At 43.6% G+C, this 21,902-nt stretch overlaps 1 protein-coding gene across 1 annotated transcript in view; it reads left to right on the plus strand.

Moving 5' to 3' along the window:
* The first annotated feature begins 8,679 nt into the window (after positions 1-8,679).
* Positions 8,680-21,902, plus strand: part of RAB8B (RAB8B, member RAS oncogene family) — a 57,440-nt gene continuing 44,217 nt past the window's right edge. The window contains exon 1 of the mRNA XM_028100453.2: positions 8,680-8,872. Within this exon, the coding sequence (XP_027956254.1) occupies positions 8,749-8,872 (124 nt within the window). The 5' untranslated portion in view covers positions 8,680-8,748. The remainder of the gene's footprint in view (positions 8,873-21,902) is intronic.

The raw sequence follows: 21,902 nt of genomic DNA on the forward strand, positions 1-21,902 counted from the left end.
GTTGCCCCAAGTGGGGAGAAAGGAGCCATCACAGCACCCCTCCCCTCTGGCCAATGTTTCTGTGGGTGCAGTCGCGAGAGAGGTGGCAGGAGGGAGCCCTGCCCTGGGATTCAGGAGAAACCAGTCCAGTTTGTCAGCTTCCTGTAAACATGCTGATTTTCATCATGACAGTAGGACTTTACAATTCAATCTTTATATCTAAAACTAAGGGTCTAGATGCAATCAGTTTCCCAACATATATTCTGCGAAACACAGGTCCCAGAAGACTCTCCATCAAAAAGTTGCCTCAGAGTACAAGTGTGAGGAAGCCTGTACTTTGCACCCGACTGTGAAGAGTCAGTCACAAAGCACATCAGCATACTGAGGATTCAGAGAAATCGTATCATCAAAACACTGTGAGAGCAGCATTTCTCAAAAGCGTTTGGCATGAAACCCATTCTTCTAGCTTCACCCACCCATTCACTTAATGTTCTGAGGCACAAACTTTGGAAACAATAAATGATCTCTATACTCACTGGTTTTATAGTATCTTAAAGCAGAAAATAGTCTTAGAAAGTAGAGGTCCATAAGGTTAGGATCTCGTAGCTAGTCAGCGGCCAAACTAGGTCCCTTTCATTTGTCAATTTCTCACATTCCATATACCAATAACCCCAGTGAATGAAATTTTACTGTGAGCAGGGCTCCAAAGAGCATCAGTAATTGAAATTTACAGATTTTTCGCTAAGCTCCAGCGTTTCCACTTTGGGTTAAATTCTTGGTTGAAGTGACTCCTGATTAAGCAAAACTAATGGTGCATATCCATAGGCTAGGGAGATGTTACCAAGCAGAGAATTATCCACAATTCAAGAAACTAATGAGAAGGGGGGAAAGCGAAACAAACAGCAGAGTCCAAAGCCCAAGTAATTATCTCCTGGGTAACTAAAGTAAATTCCTTTTTTTTTTTTAATACTGAGTTCAAGGAGATCCTTTGTTTTTTTTTTTTTTGTTTTGTTTTAAGTATTGAGTCATATATTCCTTTGGTGTCAGGATTAAGAAAAGAGAACTGATATTTGCTATACCAACCTCAAAATCCAACGTCCTAGATAGTGTCTCCTTAATGCTAACTTAAAAAAAGTCTCACACATCACTTCATAATGAACTTTGCCTTGAGCTTAAAGGACAAAGATAGTTTTAAGCTTCACTTTCTTTTCATGCGGTTTGCTTGTAAAGAATTCTGTAAGTTAGTGGCTAAGTAAACAACTGTATGCTCCTAGCTGTGAATTGGCCGTTCCACAGTCCCAACTATAGTATAGCCTAACCCCAAAGTAATTAAAGAACCGAGCAATTTGCATTCTTTTTCTACAAAACTACTCTTGAGTAGCAGATGGCAAACACAAATGTTTTGCTCTAGAGACATATGGAAACCTCTCTGTTTCATAAAAGCCTCAATGAATATTAAACGCTGAATAATGCCATTCATTGCAAAAATAAGATGTTGTGATAATCTCCCAAACAGGCCTAATTAGGCCATATAGCTACTTGATTTTCATAGAGTAATACGTGAGAAATTACTATGTGATTAGGATTTCATTAGCAGTTTTTCTTAATCTGAATTTTCATCCTGGCACCGAAGAATCACCTATTCAGCCTATTTCTTCAGCATTCTGTTATGTTGCAACCATCACTTCTAATTGTAAATCTTAAAAATAAGTAATCAAAGAATTCTGCTTGATTTCATATTAACTGCTTCGGTTCTGTTTGAACAGTGAGAATGAGGAATTTCAAGAGAGATCGGATGTTTTATCATAGATTCTGGAGTATTCAACCTGTTCCCTGATTAACTCCATTGAATAAGCCTTGCTGCTGTTAAATTAGAAAAAAAAAAAGTCTATGTTTAAGGTTATTCAGGAAATGATTATCCATATTAAGTAGGAATTGGAAGCAGGAATATTACTGGATATGGCTCAAAATACAAAGCAGAGTCTCATTTTTCTCTGAACCTTTTAGACTGGTACCCTCATAAATTGTTGTCACCAGCACAGAGAAGACTGAAACGTTGCACTCCTTGGAAAGAGAGAAGTACCGATAACTGAGTCATAGGGTGGACTGAATGCTATTTGGAACAAGGAACTAGGTATCTTTGGCTCCTTTCCCAGCTCCACACCCTGCCTGGCCTCCAAAAGACCTACTAGGCCTCGAGGCTGTTGGGATAAATCTCGATTCATCAGGGTGTTTGGTTCGCTTGGGAGAGTGACCTATTATGGGGGTTTGGATTCAAGAGCCAAAGGATTCTATAGTCAGGAAGGGAATATCTAACCCAGCCCCCCTCATTTTACAGTTGAGGAAACTGAGGCATAGAAAGGTTGTCCTTGTTTATGGTCACAGAGCAGAGCTAGTTAGTGGCAGAGGTGGGAACAGAACTCAGGTCACCTGGTGCTTAGTCCAGTCCTCTCTTCATTACAAAACCCCAGAACTTAGAAAGTTCAAGGCTGGGACATCTGGGTGGCTCAGTCCATTGAGTGTCCGACTCTGATTTCAGCTCAGGTTATGACCTCAGGGTTGTGAGATAGAGCCCCTATCAGGCTCCTTGCTCAGCAGGTAGTCTGCTTGAGAGTCTCTCTCTCCCTCTGCCCCTCCTCCCAGTCTCTCTCTCTCTCTCAAATAAACACAATAATCTGTTAAAAAAAGAAAAAAGAAAGTTCAAGGCTGCCGAAATGGTTGACCTTTGCTACTTGCTTTGAGTTGAGGTAGAGTAGAGAGGAGTCAGGTGTATAAGTGCCTATGTAATTCTAGCTTTGGACCACCCAGCCCCTCTTTAAGCAAACAGTTATTTGCTTCTTGCTCTTCTTCCCAGTTCAACATCAACGTACCTGTTTAAGAGAACAAGTCAGAATTTTCCTGGATCAGCTCCATGACTTCTCCAGAAATTCCAACATAAACAACCACCTAGCTGTACTCAATACAAATATTGATATGTACTTGACACTGAAACAGGGGCTAGTATTCATTTGTTGCTTCTGTAGTCTTGTCTCCTGTTTTCTGTCTCTATTGGACCCCATGATTTAGGTTGAGCTTGACCCTTCCCTCAGCCCCACCCAGTTGGTCTAGGCCAGTCTCCTGGATGTTAGGATTATTTCATGGCAGGGCAGTCAGGTCCCAGGGAACTCAATTTTAGGGGATTTATTTAAACTTTTGAGGAAGAGGATACTCTATATTCTGCTTTGTTGAACGTGGAAGCAAGGAGTTTGGGGAGTTTCAGGAAGACATTTTGCAACCACATTGGGCTGGCCTGTTGAAATAAGTGTTACTTTGAGGAAGCATTGCTAAGAAAATGAGAGAGAGAAACCTCAGGTCCCAGGCATGTCATTTGAATCACTGGATGACTCACCTGTCATTAGTTTTATATCTGATTATTTTAGTATGTGGTTAAATAAATATTTTCATTATTTAAGCCATCCAGTGTTCTATTATTTACTGCCATAAACATCTCAGATCTGTTATGATTGTGAGTTTCAGCATATCTTCATTTTGCCAATGGATCAGAGTCCATTTTACATTTGGTCCCAAAATGCTTTCTTTAATCACTCAAGCTTACAAGAAACTCTACCCAAAATGCATATACTTACTGCATATGCCTTATTTGACACAAAATCCTGCATAAAGGAATGGATTTTACTAAAATATTTTATCTTATTTTTTGTAAAGTATTTTATTGTCAGAAACTTTATATCAGAGAAAGAAATAATACAAGAGGTATTCAAATGGATTCCTTACAGTCTACCCCCTAGTAGAGTAAAATAATTGATCCCAACTCTCTGTGCAGGCTAAGCTTGACCTCCCCTTTCTGCCGGCTGGACCCTACCCAAAAATGGAGCCACTCAGAATTGTTGCAACTTGGGCGGCTCCCTCCACATTCTGGATGATTAGGTATTCACTCGTGACACCCAAGAAAGAGTTTTGCTTTCATCTGAGCATTGGCCATGGTCCTTGCCCATATTCTAAGGGCCTGTGCTATAGGTGGCCTCCCATTCAGTCATGTTTATTAACCCAGGCCTGAAGGATGCAGAATGTCCTCTCATCCCCTCTACACCTTTGTTATATACCTACTGACTCTGTTCTAAGAAGCTAGGTTTACAGAAATGTGTTAATCAAGCAGATACTATACTTACGGCAGCAATTTTTGGTATTATATCATTTGTTATTTAACTTTCGCATCTAGTCGTGATATGCAAAATATTTAACAATCTGTTTGACATGAGCATTTGATCAATCAGTTTGGAAGCCTGACCAATCAGAATGTATGCCCAAATAATCACAATGGACACCCAACCAACCAAAATGGATGCCTGACCAATCTGAATTAAAAGCCAACCGATCAGAATGAACACCTGACCCATCAGGACAAACGAAGTGTATATAACCAAGTACCTGTCTCCCATTTATCATTGAGCTTTTCACTTGTGGATTCTCCTCTCAATTAACTGGGAAGCAAACTGAGGGCAGGGACCACATGATAGATCTCTTTGTATTCTCCATGTGGCCTTGCTGAGCTCGTTTCATAGTAAGCCTAATGGATATTTGTTTGAGTGGACATTATTCATCCCATGATTACCCAGGAAACAACAGTGGGTGGAAAGAGTACTGTTTGTCCCTCTCTGATGAAGATAATTATAGAATTATCCCACTGGAATATCACTAAACAAATGGCATGTTTTGGGATAACACACAGGTGGTAAGAGAAATTGGTATTTTTTGAGGGATTATCATCCAATATGATCTTAACAAGCTAGAGAAATAAGATATAATCACACTGATTTCTTAAACACAATAATGAATAGTATACTTACAGAATGAATAACATATAAATACAAGATAGGTAAAAAACAGAAAGGTATTTGTGAGGTCAAAAATACCTAGGTCTTATAGTGAATAATAAACTGAAGGTGTCCCAGCTATTTAAAAAACTAGAAAACTGGCACGATAGTCAGATGTTCATTCATTTATTTGACAACTTAATTGAGTACCTGCTCAATTAAGCCATCATGCTAGGCTTGCTGGGGGCACAGTGAGAAATTAGCAATGTCCTTTTCCTCAAAGAGCTCAAGTTTTAAGGGAGAAGACAAAGAAGTACACAAACTATTAGATAACAGAGAACTTATTCGATGGCTGAGTCATCAGTCAGTGAAAATAATCACCATGAAGGACATCTTTGTAGCCCACCGGGACAGCTGTGCTCAACAGATGGCAGAGGACCAGAACCCGAGAGTGTTTGGACAGAAGTGTCAACACTGACGGGTGCAGGCTGATGACCAGAAGCTGCTTTGCCCCTAATTTTTCGGGACCATGTAAGCTCCTGGATTCTTATAGGATGCAGTTACGAGGAAGAAAAGCCCCAGTAATGATAGATACCAGTTTTGCCAGCCCTTGACAAGTAGGGGTCTCAGCCAAATTTAATTTCATGTAAGCAGTTAAGAAAGGTAACTTTTCTTACATGCGAGTTTTATAGAGCAATTTTATACAGTTGGAGAACGCTTGAATTAATTTGAAAATTTGCCTAGAGAACATACAGACTCTCAAGAGTATGTGTAGATTCTTGGGGGGATGTCTTTGATCCCCAAATTAATAAACTGTAAGAAGCGAATAATGCCCTTGGAATTGTGCAACATGGCAAAGGAAAGCCAGCTTGAGGACAAAGTAAACATGCAGAGGAGGGCAGGGAAAGAGAATACAGGCAAATGAACTAAAGCTCTGATCAAAACCAGCCTGAAGCTCACACAGACCTCCCAGCATTCAGACCTCCTTTCAGCATCGTTACCGCTCCCCATTAGAAGAGTCACAGGGAAGAACTCAGATTGACGCAGCCTGGTCCTATGTCCATCGCTTTGGCTGGAGGAGTAAAGTACCATGATTCACAGCCTTTCCCAAAAGCAGGAAGAAAGAGTGCTCGCCTGCCAGAAACCACAGAGGGTCAAGTCCTGGAATATCTAGATTTCTGTAAGTCAAGCTGCTATGTCCACGTTAACCTTACCAAAGGCTTCAATAAACATTTACGGAATCAGATAGAATGTTCTGTTCTTCCTCGTGCTCTGCAGTGATGTAGCATTTCAAAGATGGGTTTGGGCAAGTAGCAAAAAATACTGATGTGTTTTCCTCAGAGCGCAGTAGCATGGATTTTTAGAAAGGGGGTCCACCAATGCCACTTGGAGAAAGAAAGGAAGGTGGCAACCAGCAACCTGTTCCATGTGGTACCCTCAGCTCTACAAATATACTTATTGTCCAGTCCTTTGAGCAAAGTACCTTGATTTAATGGTACTGCTACTACCACCAAATCTGATCTCTAAGAACACTGTTGTACAAATATAAAAATTAATAATGCATAAAGGGAAAAATTTGGATTCTTCTTGAAATAGTGTCCACATATCAAAATTCTTAAGTGGTTCAACAGTGATGCACAGATTTACCACCTAGAAAGTCCCAATATTATATACACTTGGTGGTAGAGAAAAACCAGGGAAGTGAAAATAAGACACAGTTTTGTTTTGTTTTGTTTTAATTCCCATCAATTAACAAAATTCCCCTAAGGAAATTTAGGGACTTTAAAATTCCTAACTCTAACTTCTTTCTGAACTTAAGCTCTATACCACATCAGTGTGTTCTTACTCATACAGAAAAATGAATGCCAACAGTTACATGCAGATAGTGGGGCTGAAATTTATTTTAATCAGTACACATTTTATAAAAGAAAGCTTTCACTGGTCTTGGAAGATTTTTCCCCCCTCTTTTCCAGAATGAAGGCGAAGGTATAGAACTGAGCTGTTCATGGTTGTTCAGCCCCGGTTGAGGCCAAATTCACAGGCTTGTCCAAGAATTGGCTGGGGCAAGGAGGCAGAGGGCAGGGCCCTTCTCTTGAGGGGACAGAAACTGACACTGACATCCTTAGGAGCTTTGTTCCCATCTAGTGAGCTCCAGGAATTAGACATTAGATTAGCAGCAACTTTCTGGGTACTGTATTATCAATAAGTGTGAGTCAATGACACATTTCATCTTCTTTCCACACAGAAGGTGAAGGCCAATACTAAGACCAACTGAATCTTCTGCCACAACAAGACCAAGAATGGAATATCACTGGCACCCTACATGAGGTCACAAGGCACTCAAGATGTGTTTTAGAAAAGCCTGTCTTGTTTAACTAACTGTCCCAAGTTTTTTCCTTATTCCACTAATGGTTGAGTCCACCGGCTCGCTTAATAACCTCCTCTAATCTTCCAGGAGGTATTTCCTTAGATCTAAGGTAAATGCCTAGGCCAGTGGTTCTCAAATATTTTTACTTCAGGACCCCTTTAAAAAAAATCCTCTTAAAAATTATTGAGGACTCTGAAGAGCTTTTGTTCATGTTGGTCTTATCAATCGGTATTTGGCATATTAGAAATTAAAACTGAGAAGGGAGAAGAGATGAGAGAGCCCTGACTGGGTAGAGCTTCTGGTCCTAGACTTGCGCAGCCATTCCTTGCCCTTAGGCTTTACTTGAGCCAGGAAATCTCCCTTCTAGGAGAACTTGATCTGGTTGGGTTTCTGGCACTAGCAAATGAAGAGGCCTGAACACTATATCCACAAAACAAAGAATAGTTTAAACCAGTAAGTAAAGGAGTAGAGTGAGTATAACAGAATGTTGCTCCCCCCGTTCATTTATCATCCGTTGAGAGCCTCCAGAGGGCTTAAGAAGGTAACCATCACCACTAACATTTCTACAATGCCTATGGATTTCAAAGTGCTTCCATATTATCTCATTTAATTTTCTCTACAACCCTACGAAACAGCTTGTTTTATACCCATTTTACAGATGAGAAAACTGGTGCGCCGAGACGGAGACGTTAAGCCGCTCACCCAACACAAAATCCAAATCTTATTCTCTAGATTCCCACGGTCATAGTTCCTGCCTCACATAATGCTTGCCACTTTATAGGACACAGACCTGTATGTAGCACAAGCCTTAATATTTTCAATTCCCAGATTTTTTATCGATCGTCTTGCAGGGGGAGGGGAGTGGTCTGCATAGCAGATCCTCTAAAATACCAATCGTATTTGGCTCTGGTCTGTGTGGCGTGAAGAGAACATGACTGGGGTTTAAGTTAGAACGGCAATCATTCTTTTCGAGATCTGTAACTGAGGGGCTGCGGGAGGGGGCACAGAGGTGGTGCTGGGCAGGAACTGCAGGAGAAGCCAGATAACGCACCCTGCAGATAATCCACTGGCTGCGCCACAGCAGCGTGAAGAAAGGCATCTCTCTGCTCCGGGTCCCGGCGGAAGAGATGCGGGAGTCGTGGCACTCAGATTCCGAGGTCTGGATTTGAAAGGCGCCCACACACAAAGAAACCTTGAAGTTGAGTTCCCGCGGCACGACGCGCAGAGTTCGAAACCGAGCCTTCCTTCCCAGCAGGGGTGGAAACGTCTAATCCACCCGCTCACCCAGCAAGCAGCGGATCTTCTTTTATCCCCTGGGGCTGCTCGGACAGCCGGCGCCGGGCACGCCCGAGGCTCCTCCAAGGAACTACAAGTCCCATCTAACCCTGGGACGCGGGCGGTGATGACGAAGCCCCCGCGGATTGGCCGCGCGGGGCGGGGCGCGCAGGCCTTCTCCAAGGGAAGGGGCGGGTCGCAGGGCGGGGCGAGCGGCGGTGGCTAGGCGGACACGCCCCCTCGCCCGCGGCCCCCTCCCCGCCTCTCTCCGCCGCTTCTCTCGCTCCCGGGTCAGAGGGCCGGAGCGAGAAGATGGCGAAGACGTACGATTATCTCTTCAAGCTGCTGCTGATCGGCGACTCGGGGGTGGGCAAGACTTGCCTCCTGTTCCGATTCTCCGAGGACGCCTTCAACACCACCTTCATCTCCACCATCGGTGAGGGAGGGGCCGCGGCCGGGGACGGGGAGTGAGGGCGATACGGGGGGCGGGTGCAGGCGGGCCGGGGAGCGGGCTGGAGGAGGGCTTGGGAGCCCCAGAGAGGGGACCCCGGGGACAGCAGGGCGGCGAGGGCAGTAGGAGAGGGTGAAGGAGTGAGGGAGAGGGGCGGGCGGGGACGTGAGTCTGGGGGCGGGGTGAAGAGGGAACTTGGGGGCAAAGGAAGGGGAAGGGGAACCAGAGCAACAAGGACTAGGGGTATTGGGGGAAATGAGAGGGTTGGGAGGGTGACAGGGTAAGGTCTTAGCGGGACAAAGTGGGGGGCGGGAGACACGAAATCTCATGGAGAAAGAGAAGGGGATAGTGGGTGTGAAATGGATTAAAAGACAGGAAAGAGGAAGGAAATGCGAAGGGGAAACGAAGCTTTGGGGGAATGGGAGGGACGTGAAGTAAAAGAACAGAGGACACAAGGGACGAGAGGGGTGAGAGCCCAACAATCGGAAGGGAATTCAGAGGAATGAGTGATCGGGAGGTGAGGGATGGGGGGCACTGGCCGCAAGAGGTCTGTATCTCTTGTCATGGGAGGGGCAGAACAAAAATTGCAGGATGGAGAGAAGAGTTCAGGGGATCAGAGGTCGGAGCCAGGACAGGTGCTGGAGAAAGTAAAGGAAGGCTGGGTGTGAGAGAGAAAGGAAAAAGGGAAGCAGAATATGCACTCCAGAGGCTGAGCAGGGAAGACAGAGAAAATGGGAACCGAAGAGGAAGTGGAAGAAAGCATGGGGCACAGGACTTTCTCCAGTAACTGGGAACCCTGGTTACCATTTTCTCTCTCCCTTTCCTTTGGCTCAAGTGCAGGAGAAAGAGCAAAACGTGACGAATGGTGGAATAATGTCCAGAGAGTATTAAATTGTTCTGTGAGCCTTAACTGGTGTTAAGAGAATTGGTGACTTTGGGGAGTGGTGTGGTCAGGAAAATATGGTTCACTCCTTTACTACCATCTCCTGAGAAGCATCACTTCTCAACTTTGTAAATTCTTGGGCTTGAATGTTTAATAACTTCTCAGTGGAGGAATTGATCTTAACATTTTGCCTGCCTCCCTATGCGTTTTGCCTTGGTTTTAATTATTACTTGCTAAATGAATCACTACAGTGTACCCCCCAATTACTTTGAATTGATTAATCGTTTTTCCTGATCTTGGCGGGGAGCTGTCCTTTCTACTTTTGTCCTGGCAGACTTTGTGTTCAGGTAAGGAGATCTGTAATTTAGCATAAACTGAAGAGCAAATCAAAGCTGGTTTTAAGCTGCCTGCACGAGTGACCTTAACATCATCTCCTTTGTTAAATAGCTGCAGTTAATTAAGTACCTGAAGAATCTTAGCTTTTCGTTGTCTGGGTGATGTTTGTGGTTTCTAATAGTAGCTCACTTAAGCACCTTTCACATGGTTCTTATAGCATATTTCACCGTGAATTTCTGGGATTGTTGTGGTGCTATGGTAACAATTGTATTTGAAAATTGTGTGTTTTAAGGATAATTTACCATTAAAAAAAAAGAATATTTAGGTATAGAGCGCTCTTAAAATTGAGAACTAGGGAAGTCTATGTTTGTTTGTTCTGGCCTCTTTCAGATGGATTGAGTGCTCTGAAACCTCCCTGGTGTTATGATGTCTGGGTTTAGGGAAGTTTGAGTTGCAAGTTCTTGGCAGTCATTCTTGAGTGGGACTTTTTCTTTTCTGAGGAAGCAGATTTTAAATGTCATGTCTCAAGTATATTCCTAAGAGATTTGGTGGGAGCTGTCACAGCAACTAAAGGACGTTAGTTTTGGATGCTGGTACTAATTTCAAAACTCCGAATAAACCTTTACATTGTTGAATGCATGGTGCAGTCCAGATGGTAAAGGACAATTTCTAACAAGTTGAGTGGGTAGCCTTTTGTCCATTCTTCGTGTGACCCTCCCAGAAGCATTCTCCTGTGTCAAGTGAGTGAGTCTCGCTGCTGTAGTTTCTGTTAAGCTCCTTAGCTGACTTTCGCTCATTTGAAATAGCTTTATTAGTTTCCTTTTTTTTTTTTGCCTTAATTTTTGTCCCACATTTCCTGTATGGGTATCTGCTTCCTTTTGTGATAGTAGCTTTTAAAAATTACTTTTCATGCTCATGGCTTAGAATCTTTTCTTGTATGGATTTTTTTTTTTTAATTGAAATTGGTTCCATGAAGGATTGCAGCTATGAAGGCAGGAAAACCAGTGTTCTGAAACTGTGTGGAGCATAAGGTAGACATTCATTGGGATGAGTCTCAAATGTGATCTTGGTCTTTGTATTTTCTGTGGGGTGGATGTGGTTAAAAGAGGCTCTGAGCTGTGTCTTCAGTTGACATGGAGGAGGGGAAATCCATGCCTCTTATTTAGCCACAGAACCCAACAGGAAGCCGTATCACACTGCCTTCAAACAGCAGAAAAATTTTTTTACCTGAAACCTAATGCTTTGCTTTTGAAATTAAGCTGGGAAAAGAAGCTGAATATTAACACCATTCTAGTGAAAAAAAGTTCCACATGTTCACTAACCGCAGTCGTAGGCTTGGAGTGTCCCCATCTCTAGCAGCAATACCCACTCCCCACAACCCTCTCCCCCATCCGCTGGTGATCTGAAGTTGTTGAGGTAAGAGTTGGTGGTCCGTGTCCTCGCAGGCATAATTATTTTTTGAGGTACCTAAGTGTATAAGTTCCTGGGCTTTTCTGACTGGGTTTTGACAGGGTCTGCCACAGCCTTGCTGACTAAACCTGATAAGGTCAGCATCACAGGAAAAAGCCATTTCTTAATACCTGACGTTTGTGTGTGTGAGATTGTTAGATATGCATGTGTGCTTGTTTCTTCCTGTGCAGATACATGTTTAGTCTTAATACTGCTTTGTCAAAGTTCAAGTCATTTTTAAAAAAAGGCATCTGCCATCTTTAGATCCTATTTGGTAGTGATTCGGCCATCATGAAAGGAAGGAGACAGTCATTTGGATCACAGATATGGCTGTCTCATGAGTACTTTCTTCTCACTTCTCTAAGGTTCTGCTACCTTCTCCGAGATCCCATCTCCCCACGTTTCCTTTCTGCTCTTGGGGGTGGTGGAGGGTGTGTTATCTTTCACCTGAACCCATTGGGAATCTTAAAGTGTATCAGTCAGATAATATTTGTTAACTATTGAGTAGGGATGATGTATCCATTTGAAATTATAGGCCCAGTGCCTAGGACCAACCAGCCTTTCAATTCAGAGGTTTGAGAACTGAAAAAAATTTTTCTCTTTCTTAATTTTTTTTTAAAGATTTATTTCTTTATTTCTTTGAGAGAGAGAGAGACAGCAGAGAGAGAGAGCACCAGTGGGGTGGGCGTGGGGGGTGGTGGGAGGGGCAGAGGAAGAGGGAGAAGCAGGCTCCCAGCAGAGCAGGGAGCCCGATGCGGGGCTTGATCCCAGGACCCTGGGACCATGACCTGAGCTGAAGGCAGGAGCTCAACCGGCTGAGCCACCCAGGTGCCCCTGAAAAAAAGTTTTTCGATGAGCTCCCCCAAACCTCCTACATAACCATAATTAATGTTTTAAATGTCTGTAAGATGTGATGTTAAGACAACTAGGAAACAGTAATACAGTCAGCTATGCATTATATTTCATGTGGGATGTGGGTCCAGTTGACTATTGATATGAGGCCATACTGACACCTTGGAATGGCCTGTACTGAGCAAGGTGCTGCCAGAACAGAAAGAGAAAACCTAGCCCTAACTGGACAACGTGAGCCTCTTCCTTTGCTCTCTCCCCTGCCCTCCCCGCTCTTCCTGGTGGGGTATTTCCTGAGTGGTTTCGGTATTGAGTCTAGTCATAGTTTGATAGCAGAAAGAATTGGAGATTATACTTTCTACCTCTGCCCCAATTTTGTATGTAGGAAAACTAAGGTTAAGTTGACACAGATCCCACAGCTGGTTGTAGCAGAACTTCTCGTGAAGCCCCCAATTCAAGTGTGTGTGACTTCTCACAGTTGAGCTGCAGCTATTTCTCGTCAGTCTGATCGGGCCCCATAAATCCAGGTCGCCACCTTTTCCAGGGAGGAATTAGATTTTGCCTTTATGCTTTGCTGGGAGGAATTTCTCCTGGGATAACTCTGCATATGATAGCCGTCCTTTGCCCTTTCTTTTGTGTCCCTAGTTACGGGTTGAGAGATCAAAGTGCATCCTGTCATTAAAATTCCTTCCACGTGCAAAATAGCTAATGAAATCATGTTAATAGCAGTATGCTGGTTAATTATTGCAGCCTGGTCTCATCAGAGCACTTCTAGATATTTTATTCTGTAACGCTGCATTTTTTGCTCGGATTCACTTTTCCTAAAATCAGGGGTTGCCAAAGTCTGGCCCTGGGCCAAATGTGGCCTGCAGTTTTTGTGCCTTTGGAAGACTAGTTAACATTTCTAAAGGGTTATTAAAATATAAAACAAAGAAGAATATACAACAGAGACCATATGTGATCTACAAAGCTTATAAAAATATTTACTAACTGTTCCTTTATAGAAAAAGTTTGTCGACCCCAGCCTAAAATTAAAAACTGGTTTTGGTTGGTAGCAATTCAAGGCTGTTACCAAGACTTATTGACTGAAAAACAAACTTTGTCATATTTACATTTTTATCCAAGCTGTCATCAGCATTTGGCCGAGCATCATCCAGATACGTAGAGCAAGTGGATTTTAATTTTCGTAGTTGTTTTCCTTGGTTTCAGCCTCTCAAACAGAAATACGCAAGGAACATGCAACTTCAAATTGAACATTTTGTACATAAAGCCTCATTTTAATGTCATTGTGTTCTCTCAAAGCCGTCAGTAGATTTTCCATCTAAGCGATAGCGTTCCTAACAATATGGTTTCAGCAAAAGTGGAGCTTAAAGCTTGATAATAAAGGGTTAAACTTAACCTCCTCAGTTAGTGTTCTAGGGAATGGGAAAAGCCCTTCAGTAAATAAAGAGTGGGTGTGGGGAAACTGAGTCTTGGATACACTATGGATATGTTTTAAGACTAAGCGTACTTTACAAAAAAGAGTTTTGCCAGTTGTTCTGCCTGGAAGCAAATCAGGGAGGAGGTTGGGCAGGAGTGCCAAGATTGTTTGCACCCACTGAGAAAGCTAGAGTGAAATAGGTTTGGATATTGTCTTCGAGGGAAATAAGTCTAGCTTTTGAAGACCAGGAAAAATGTAGCAGTTGATTTTTGCATGATCCCATAACTGGATCTGAAAAGAACCATGGAACCAGAAGCGGAAGACTGACCCGGGGCGGCGGGGGGCGGGGGGTGGGGGGGGCTCTGGCACGGCCTGAGGCTGGGTCTAGTTGAGGCCTGCCTGCCTGCACACAGAGCCTTTCTGGGGACCAACTCGCTTGTGTGTATTATTAGAAATTGGAGGGTTCTGCAGGAAAGAGATTTCATACAGGATGAGGAGAAGCTTGGAGGGGGGATGGAGAAGTGGATTTCAGGTGGTGAGTAATACTGTGGAGCCTAACATCATGGGGAACTTCTGAAATAGAAGTAGCCGATGAAGTGGACTGTTTCACATCTGGTGTTAGGGAAAGAGCATGGTGAATTAAGAGGAGCAGTGGGGTCTGCAGTCAGTTCACGTCCTGGCATCTGCCATTCCTAGCTTTCTGGCCTTGGTGAGTCACTTGTCCTTCTAGGGCCTTAGTTCCTTCATCTATAATAGAGTCTAATAATATTATACCAACGTTTCAGGGTTGCTGTGAATTCCCTAGGGCAGGAATCAAGCCTTATTCACCTTTTAAATTTCCAAGGCCCGTGTTAAGTGACTCATCAGCTGGATGCATGAATGGCTTGGTGGATGCATTGTGAAAGCCCTATATGAGCTATAAAGCATTGCTTGAATTTTGGTTATTATTCTCTTTCATGGTGTTGTAATTAGATTATGTCTGAGATAATGATCAGAAGTGCTTAATTGGAATTCTTAAAACAAGAATGGTATTTTCCTCAGCATAAAATGTTATATATCTTTCTATTGGTTTTAAAGGGATGTTTTAGACTAGGTAAGATATCACTTAAATTTTAGTCTCCGTAATAAGCTGTTTAACACCCGGCTTCCAATCCCCCACGGACATAAATACTAAATAGAAAATGAATGAAATCACTGGGTTTGCTTTAGAAGAGCCATTTCAGCTTTGTCTCTGCCCATTAGCTTCAAACAATGCAACAGATGCCTGTTAACAGTTTCATGCCCAGTTTTAATTAGCAGATGGAGCTCTGTTTGTGTCTGTATTCTGCTCAGTGCTTGTTTGAGTGACAGGGTAGTGAGTGGATTGGAACCGGGCTGCGCATTTGGGTTGAATAAAGCCAAATTCTATTTTTAAAGAGATGAATATAAACACTTATTGTATAGAACTTCTTGCGTATGTCACTGGAATGGCATAGGGTCTAGAGTAAAACGAATGTTTACAGTTAGGTTTTCTGTTCCTAGGAACTTTGTAAAATTACAGAAGGTAGAAAAAAAATGACCACTTTATGGCTTAAATGAAGGGTTTTACTGTCACGAAGTGGCTTTCTCTGAAGACCCATTTCTGTATTTGGGCAGTGTATGTTGAGAAATATGCAAAGCTGGGCTGAACCAGACTTCAGCACAAAGCTGGGCTGAACCAGACTTCAGCACAAATCTGGGCAGGGGCGGGACCGGTGGTGCGCCCCCGCCCCCCTCCTAGCTACCTGGTGTAGCCTGCTGAGCTCCGCGAGGCCAGGAGCTGTGATGGACCCCTGACCTCCGCCGTGCCGGTGGAGGGAGAGGGTGCGTGGCTTGGCCCTACACATTTGCCATCTCTTCTTGCAAGTGAGTAAGTTTGCTGTCCATCATCTTAGGACTCAACTTCAGTATTAAAAATAGTATCTGGGAATGATAATTGGATATGTTGTATCTGGAGATGTATCCTTTTCCTCTGCTCATTTTGTGTCGGGGGATTTTTCTTTTTTTCTTTTTTTTTAAGATTTTATTTATTTGACAGAGAGAGACACAGCGAGAGCAGGAACACAAGCAGGGGGAGTGGGAGATGGAGAAGGCTTCCTGCCGAGCAGGGAGCCCAACGCGGGGCTCGATCCCAGGACCCCGGGATCATGACCTGAGCCGAAGGCAGACGCTTAATGACTGAGCCACCCAGGCGTCCCTCGGGGGATTTTTCTTATTTTGAGTTGAATTAATAAGAACCTTCAAGGAAGTAGGTACCTGATTGTCTTTAGAGGAAGAAATGTCTGCCTTTTTTTTTTTTTTTAAATTACCCAGGACTTCCTTTGGGAAGCCACATAAAGTGGTAAGGGGCAGTGGGAAGCTCTTCTCTGCAGCAGACCTGTCACTTGGCTGTGATGAAATACCTATTTTCTCACTGCCTTACCTGTAGCATTCTGCATCAGTGTGACTGGGCGCTTTGGGATTTACCTGTTGCTGAACCTTCGGACATTTTCCAAGCTCTCATCTTCCTCAGAGCCCAGAATGTTAATCCTTGGTTCCCGAGGAACACACGCTAAAGCTCTCTATGTCCTCACGTTGATCAAATTTAGGCTTGCTCTCCCTGAGAGAGGGGCTAGGACAGTGCTAGTTGCAGCCTGGTGACAGCATTGCAGGACTTCCAAGCACTTTGTTTGCAAAAGCCGGCTTACGGATGGAATCCCACCTCATCACGGTGAAAACCAGCCACGAAGCGATCAAGCAGTGTGTCGTGGTGCGTAACTTTCTGGGGCGGAGCTGGGACTGGTGGGACTTCCCCACAGCCCACTGTGATTTTGCATATTTTGGCAAAGAACTTGGCAGTGATTATTTTAATGACTTATAGATGTTTTCCTGATATATGAAGTGGAGGAACACTCTCTAAAATACACACTCACGTTTTGACATGAAGTATAGGGTGATCTATTTAAGAGTTGAATTGTAAGAGTTTGTTTCTTATGGCCCTATGCAAAATTTATCTGGAATAGGTATTACAAGATATTCTAATCTCACACACACAAGTACACAAGCTCCATCACAAAAAGTAAATAGAAGGGTTTGCATTGTGAGCGGTCAGTGACTAACCCTACTGTAATTTGTTTGTTGCCTCTGAATTTGGATGGGGTAACTGTTTATGGTTTTCAACAAGGAATTTTTTACTTTTTCTTTTCTAAAGGTCTCTGAATAAAATCTTGAGATGGCATGGAAAACAATTTCTTACTGAGAGTTAACTCTTTCCGTTTTGGAAGGATTCAGACCACTGTCTCAGTTCAGGCTCCACTAACACCTCGCTCTTAGCAGGGTTTGGGGATAGGGGTTGGATTGGGAAGAGGAAAAGAATGAAAACAACATTCTGCCCTCTGCCCCTGTCCATTTCTTTGACTACTCCTTCTTTTTGCTTTTGTTGGTAGTTGGAGGAACTACTGGGAAGGAGTTAGAAACTTCTGCATGTAAGTGTGAAGACTGGGGCACCTGGCTGGCTCAGTCGGAGAAGCGTGTGACTCTTGATCTCGGGGTTGTAAGTTCAAGCCCCACATTGGGTGTAGAGATTATTTAAAAATCTTTAAGGAAAGAGATAATTATAAAAGGGTGTGAGGATTAATAGTGACTTTTGACTTCATTGCTGTCTTGTATTGTTTAGAACTAGTTAGTAAAAAATTGGTGCTTGTCTCAGTCACAGCCAGTAACGGACGGTGACAGATTAGGTTGTTGTCCACAAACAAATAATTTCAGTGAGTGCATTTCCCCTTTTGTCTACTTACTATTGTTTTGAAAATTTCTAGTCTTACAGAAGCATGGAAAATTGGTGGGACAAGCAAGATAATCTCTTTCACTTCCAGATAATTCCATTATAATCAAATTTTAAAACATGCATACATAATATCAGGTGTGTCTCTATCTTGGCCCTTCGGCCTTCAACTTTGACAAATACCATTACATTTTAAATTTGTGTTGTGATCTCAGTATATGATTTACCACATTTTTTGTTCAAATCATCTATTGTTGCAAAATATGTAATACTCTGAAAAACAACTGGTGTGTGTTTGCAATCCGTCCTGCTTATGCCCCTCCCAAGGAGTTAGCCTGGGCCTGGTTTCTCATTGTGAAAGGCAGATACAGGCTTCGATGGTTTTCCTAAGTCTCTTCTGGCTGCAGCATTCTGTGAGTCTATGAAATCAAGTAGTGTCTGTAAAGAAGAAAGGGTTTGTCCTTTTTTTCTTCAGTTAATGACTATGGGCAGGGGTTCTTTTTGCAGGTGAACACTGGTGTCTTGATGACATGAAGACAGAAGGAAGAAATAGTAGCACTAGTTAATTCCAGCCAAACCTGTGTTGATCTTGTAAATTGGTTAAACTTTTTGTAGTCCTAAAGAGATTGCTTAATGAATTTGAATCCTGTCCTTAAAAAATGCTTTGGTTCGGGGCGCCTGGGTGGCTCAGTCAGTTAAGTGTCCAACTCTTGGTTTCGGCTCAGGTCGAGATCAAAGGGTCCTGAGATGGAGCCCCATCTCTGGCTCCGCCCTGGGCGTGGAGCCTGCTTAAGATTCTCTCTTGCCCTCTCCCTCTGCCCCTCCTCCCCTCTAAAAAATGCTTTGGTTTGAATAATAAAGCTAAACGTCACCAAAAAATTAACCATGTGAAAAGCTGGAAAAATATTTCTTTGAGAAGAGATGTATAAAGTATTTTCCAATTATCTCATTTTCTTTACATAAAACATGGTGAGGTAGGTGAAAAACAGTCTAAAAAGCCAAGAAACTTTTTTGCTGCTTAGGTTTGCTGGTGCTAAACTTCCATTTGACAGATGAGGGGCCCGAGGCCTGGAGGCATGGAGATGGCCAGGTCCCACAGAGCCAGGCCTTGAGCATCAGGTTTTGGACCAATTTCAAGTCTCTTTTCTCTTACACCTCATCTGCCTTCAGTTCTCTTGCTATGAAAAGACACCAGTGGCATAGCGTAAAATCTGGACATAAGCCAACATTTTGTAGGAGAAAATTCAGGGATTGAACCAGGAGATACAGGGTCCAAGCACATCTCTGCCCTTGATTAACCATTAGCTTGTGGTCAAACCTTGTACCTTCTTCTCGTGATCTTTGCTTTCTTATCGGTTACAAGGGGAGGCTGCCAGTGGGGTGAGGTTGCTTATAAAGTTTAGGGTGGGAACTGCGGAGATTTTGTTAGTCATTTACTAATGTAAGACAGTAAGGCATTTTTATTTTCACTAAATTCACTCATTCAGCAGCATGCTTTCGTCCGCAAAATTTTGAGAGGGGAAAGAGTAACAAGTATCCGGGCAATTCAACACAATGATGAAGAGGGCTCCAAAGGGGTAAATAGAAGAGGCTGTGAAAACGTGGAGGAGAGGTAGAGGAAAGTTTCTAGGAGGAAATGGCGTTTAAGCTAAGATCAGAACCTGGAGGAGGACTTAGTTGGGTAGAATGGGAGAGTGCGGGGAGGAAGGGCTCCCGCCGCAGGTGCACCAGACGGCACAGCCCTCTGGAGGAGCTCAAAGACATCCTGTTCGGCTGAAGCCTCAAGTGAGGTGGGAGGTGAAGTTGAAGGTAATTAGAGGGCAGGTTGTGATGGACTTTTAAACCTGCTCAAGGGTCTGGACTTTGTATGCAGTTAGATGAGCAGACAGTATCAGTTGCCTCTTATCTCTCACTGGGACCCTTATGTTCACAACGTGCCTTCACTTACATCTCTACTTAAACTCCTCAGTAACGGCATCTGTGGATAGAGCTTACTATCTCCCTGCTCTGGAAGCTAAGGTTCTGAGAGAGTAATTGACTTGATCAATCAAGTAAGTCTCAGAGGGGCCACGACCACACTCTCTCTACACCAACCTGCTCCTCCCAGATCGGGTCCCAGAGTTTCCCGTGGGACTGACTGTATTGGCACTGAGCCTGTAGTAGCAGTCCTTTCAGTGGTCTGTCACAGCTGTGTAAAGTGATTTGAGAAGTGTGTTGCACGGAAAGGTGAAATCAGCCTCTCCGCAGACAAGCTCCTGTGCAGCTAACGCCAACACGCATCGCCTTGCCTGTTGGCCCCGGGAGGTCCGCGGACTTGTGGGTTGCGCTTGTCTGCTGGCCTCCAACATGGTCCCTTAGGAAGCAGTCAGATACGTGCACAGCAGAATGGGGGCAGGGAGGGACAGAGTTTAATTACGGATCCAGCTCTCTTGTGGAAAGGGAACGAATCATGACAGCATCGCAGCACTGCGTCTCCGCAGGGGACCGTTGGTTATTACGCTTGTATGTTGTTGGCCTTAGACCATAACGTGCTAGGCGTAGCTGCTTTAATCGTCAGCTTCTTTCCTTTGACAAACGAGGTGTAAACTTTGTGCTAGCCTGTCCTGTCCTGTCTTTTTTTCTTCCAGGGTGAAATCGTCTCTACTCTGGGTTTTGTTTGTAAAGCCCTGGTTGGCAGTTTTCCTCAGAATCGCGGGGACATTGTAGACTAGATTAACACCTGATTGGTTTGCAAACCCCGAGTTTCCAGAATGCCGCGGTAAGCCAAAAAGCAGAAAGGCCCCGGGGAGCTAAACTTGATTAAAAAAAAAAAGTCCCATCTGCTAAAACTCATGGAGTCGCCTGCTAGGGGAGCCCCTGGGTCTCTCATTTAGCTTTCGCATTCTGCATTTTTACCGTGGCCATTTGTTTCTCTGAGCCCCTAGAAGATTAGGAGCAGAGCTGAGCGCCTCCGAGAGGCAGGCCACCAGCGTCCAAGAGGAAAAAGTGGCGGTGTGCCACTGCAGCAGGGACACTCATCATAGGACTGTTGGCAGCTTTGTAGTAACTTCCTGGGGCTTCCATTTCTTCAGAAGCAAAAAGGGAGTGTCGTGTGTGATACACTCTAAAGACCCTTCCAAAACTCTGATCCTGAGTGATAACCAAAGGATTCACTGACAAAATGGAAAAGTAGACTTAGGAACACAAAATAACATGGTGTAGATAAAAGAACTTGGGCTGCTGAGACAAACTCAAGTTAAAGTCCTGTTTGAGAGCCTTGGGCAAATGATGTAAGCATTTTCTTTATTGATGAAGGAAGGATAGTAACTCCGTTTCAGGATTTGGGTTTCATTTTATTTTGAGAATGAAATGCATCATCTTGTGCATATTCTCTTCGGCACATGGGACACACACACAAAAGGCATGTGTGTGAGTGAACTCAGCCCCAGTTCACTGAGGGTAGGTCCAGACAGCGGTGAGGAAGGACCTTGGCAATCCCTCGGGGCTTCCTTGTTAGAGCACTTGCTTTTAATAAGAGCCAACATTTATTGAGTACCTACTATATACTAGGTACAGTTCTGGGCATTTTACATGGCTTAACATTTTTCATGGATTGATCCATGTCATTCTCCAAACAATCTCGTAGGTGCATTCTTTTATTATTCCCATTTTCCAAAAGAGGTAATGGGGTCACACAATGGTTGAACAACTTCTCAACGGTACACAGCTGGTAAGTACTGAAACAACCCAGATCTGAATCCACTCAGTCTCGTTCCAGAGTCTGCTTTTAACCCCTGTGCCTTTCTACACCACCAGTGACTCAGAAATACTAAAAAAAAAAAAAAAAAAAAAAGATATCTTTAAGGAGGCAGTGTGGTGCCAGGTGTCCTGAGCAGCTGGGTGATAGCACCAAGTCTTTTGACCTCCTTGGTATCAGTTGTCCTCTTGTGCAGAGGACTGCTGTGAGGTGCTTTAATGATGGTACTGTACCAAAGCATTTAGCACAGGGTCCGGCATGTGGCCAGCCTCAGTAATTGGTGAGGGGTTTTGTTTTTTCCAGGTAATTTAAGAAGCACTTGTTAGAGTGAGTTCCATAAAAATTATGAATGGGAACATTCTGCTTTACTTACTGGGGTGTCCTTCAGTTTTCTAGAAAACTCATTCTGAAAGTTGTGGCCCACATGCATTTTACAAAGCCAGAATTAGAAATATTTGTCCTTTGGACTCTGAGAAACAAACAGGGTTCTAGAGGGGAGAGGAGAGGGGGGGATTGGTTAGCCCGGTGATGGGTATTAAGGAGGGCACGTACTGCATGGAG

The sequence above is a fragment of the Eumetopias jubatus genome, unplaced genomic scaffold (assembly GCF_037043125.1).
Source record: "Eumetopias jubatus isolate StellerSeaLion01/CBP00866 unplaced genomic scaffold, mEumJub1_p1.0 scaffold_7, whole genome shotgun sequence".
Taxonomy (NCBI): Eukaryota; Metazoa; Chordata; class Mammalia; order Carnivora; family Otariidae; genus Eumetopias; species Eumetopias jubatus.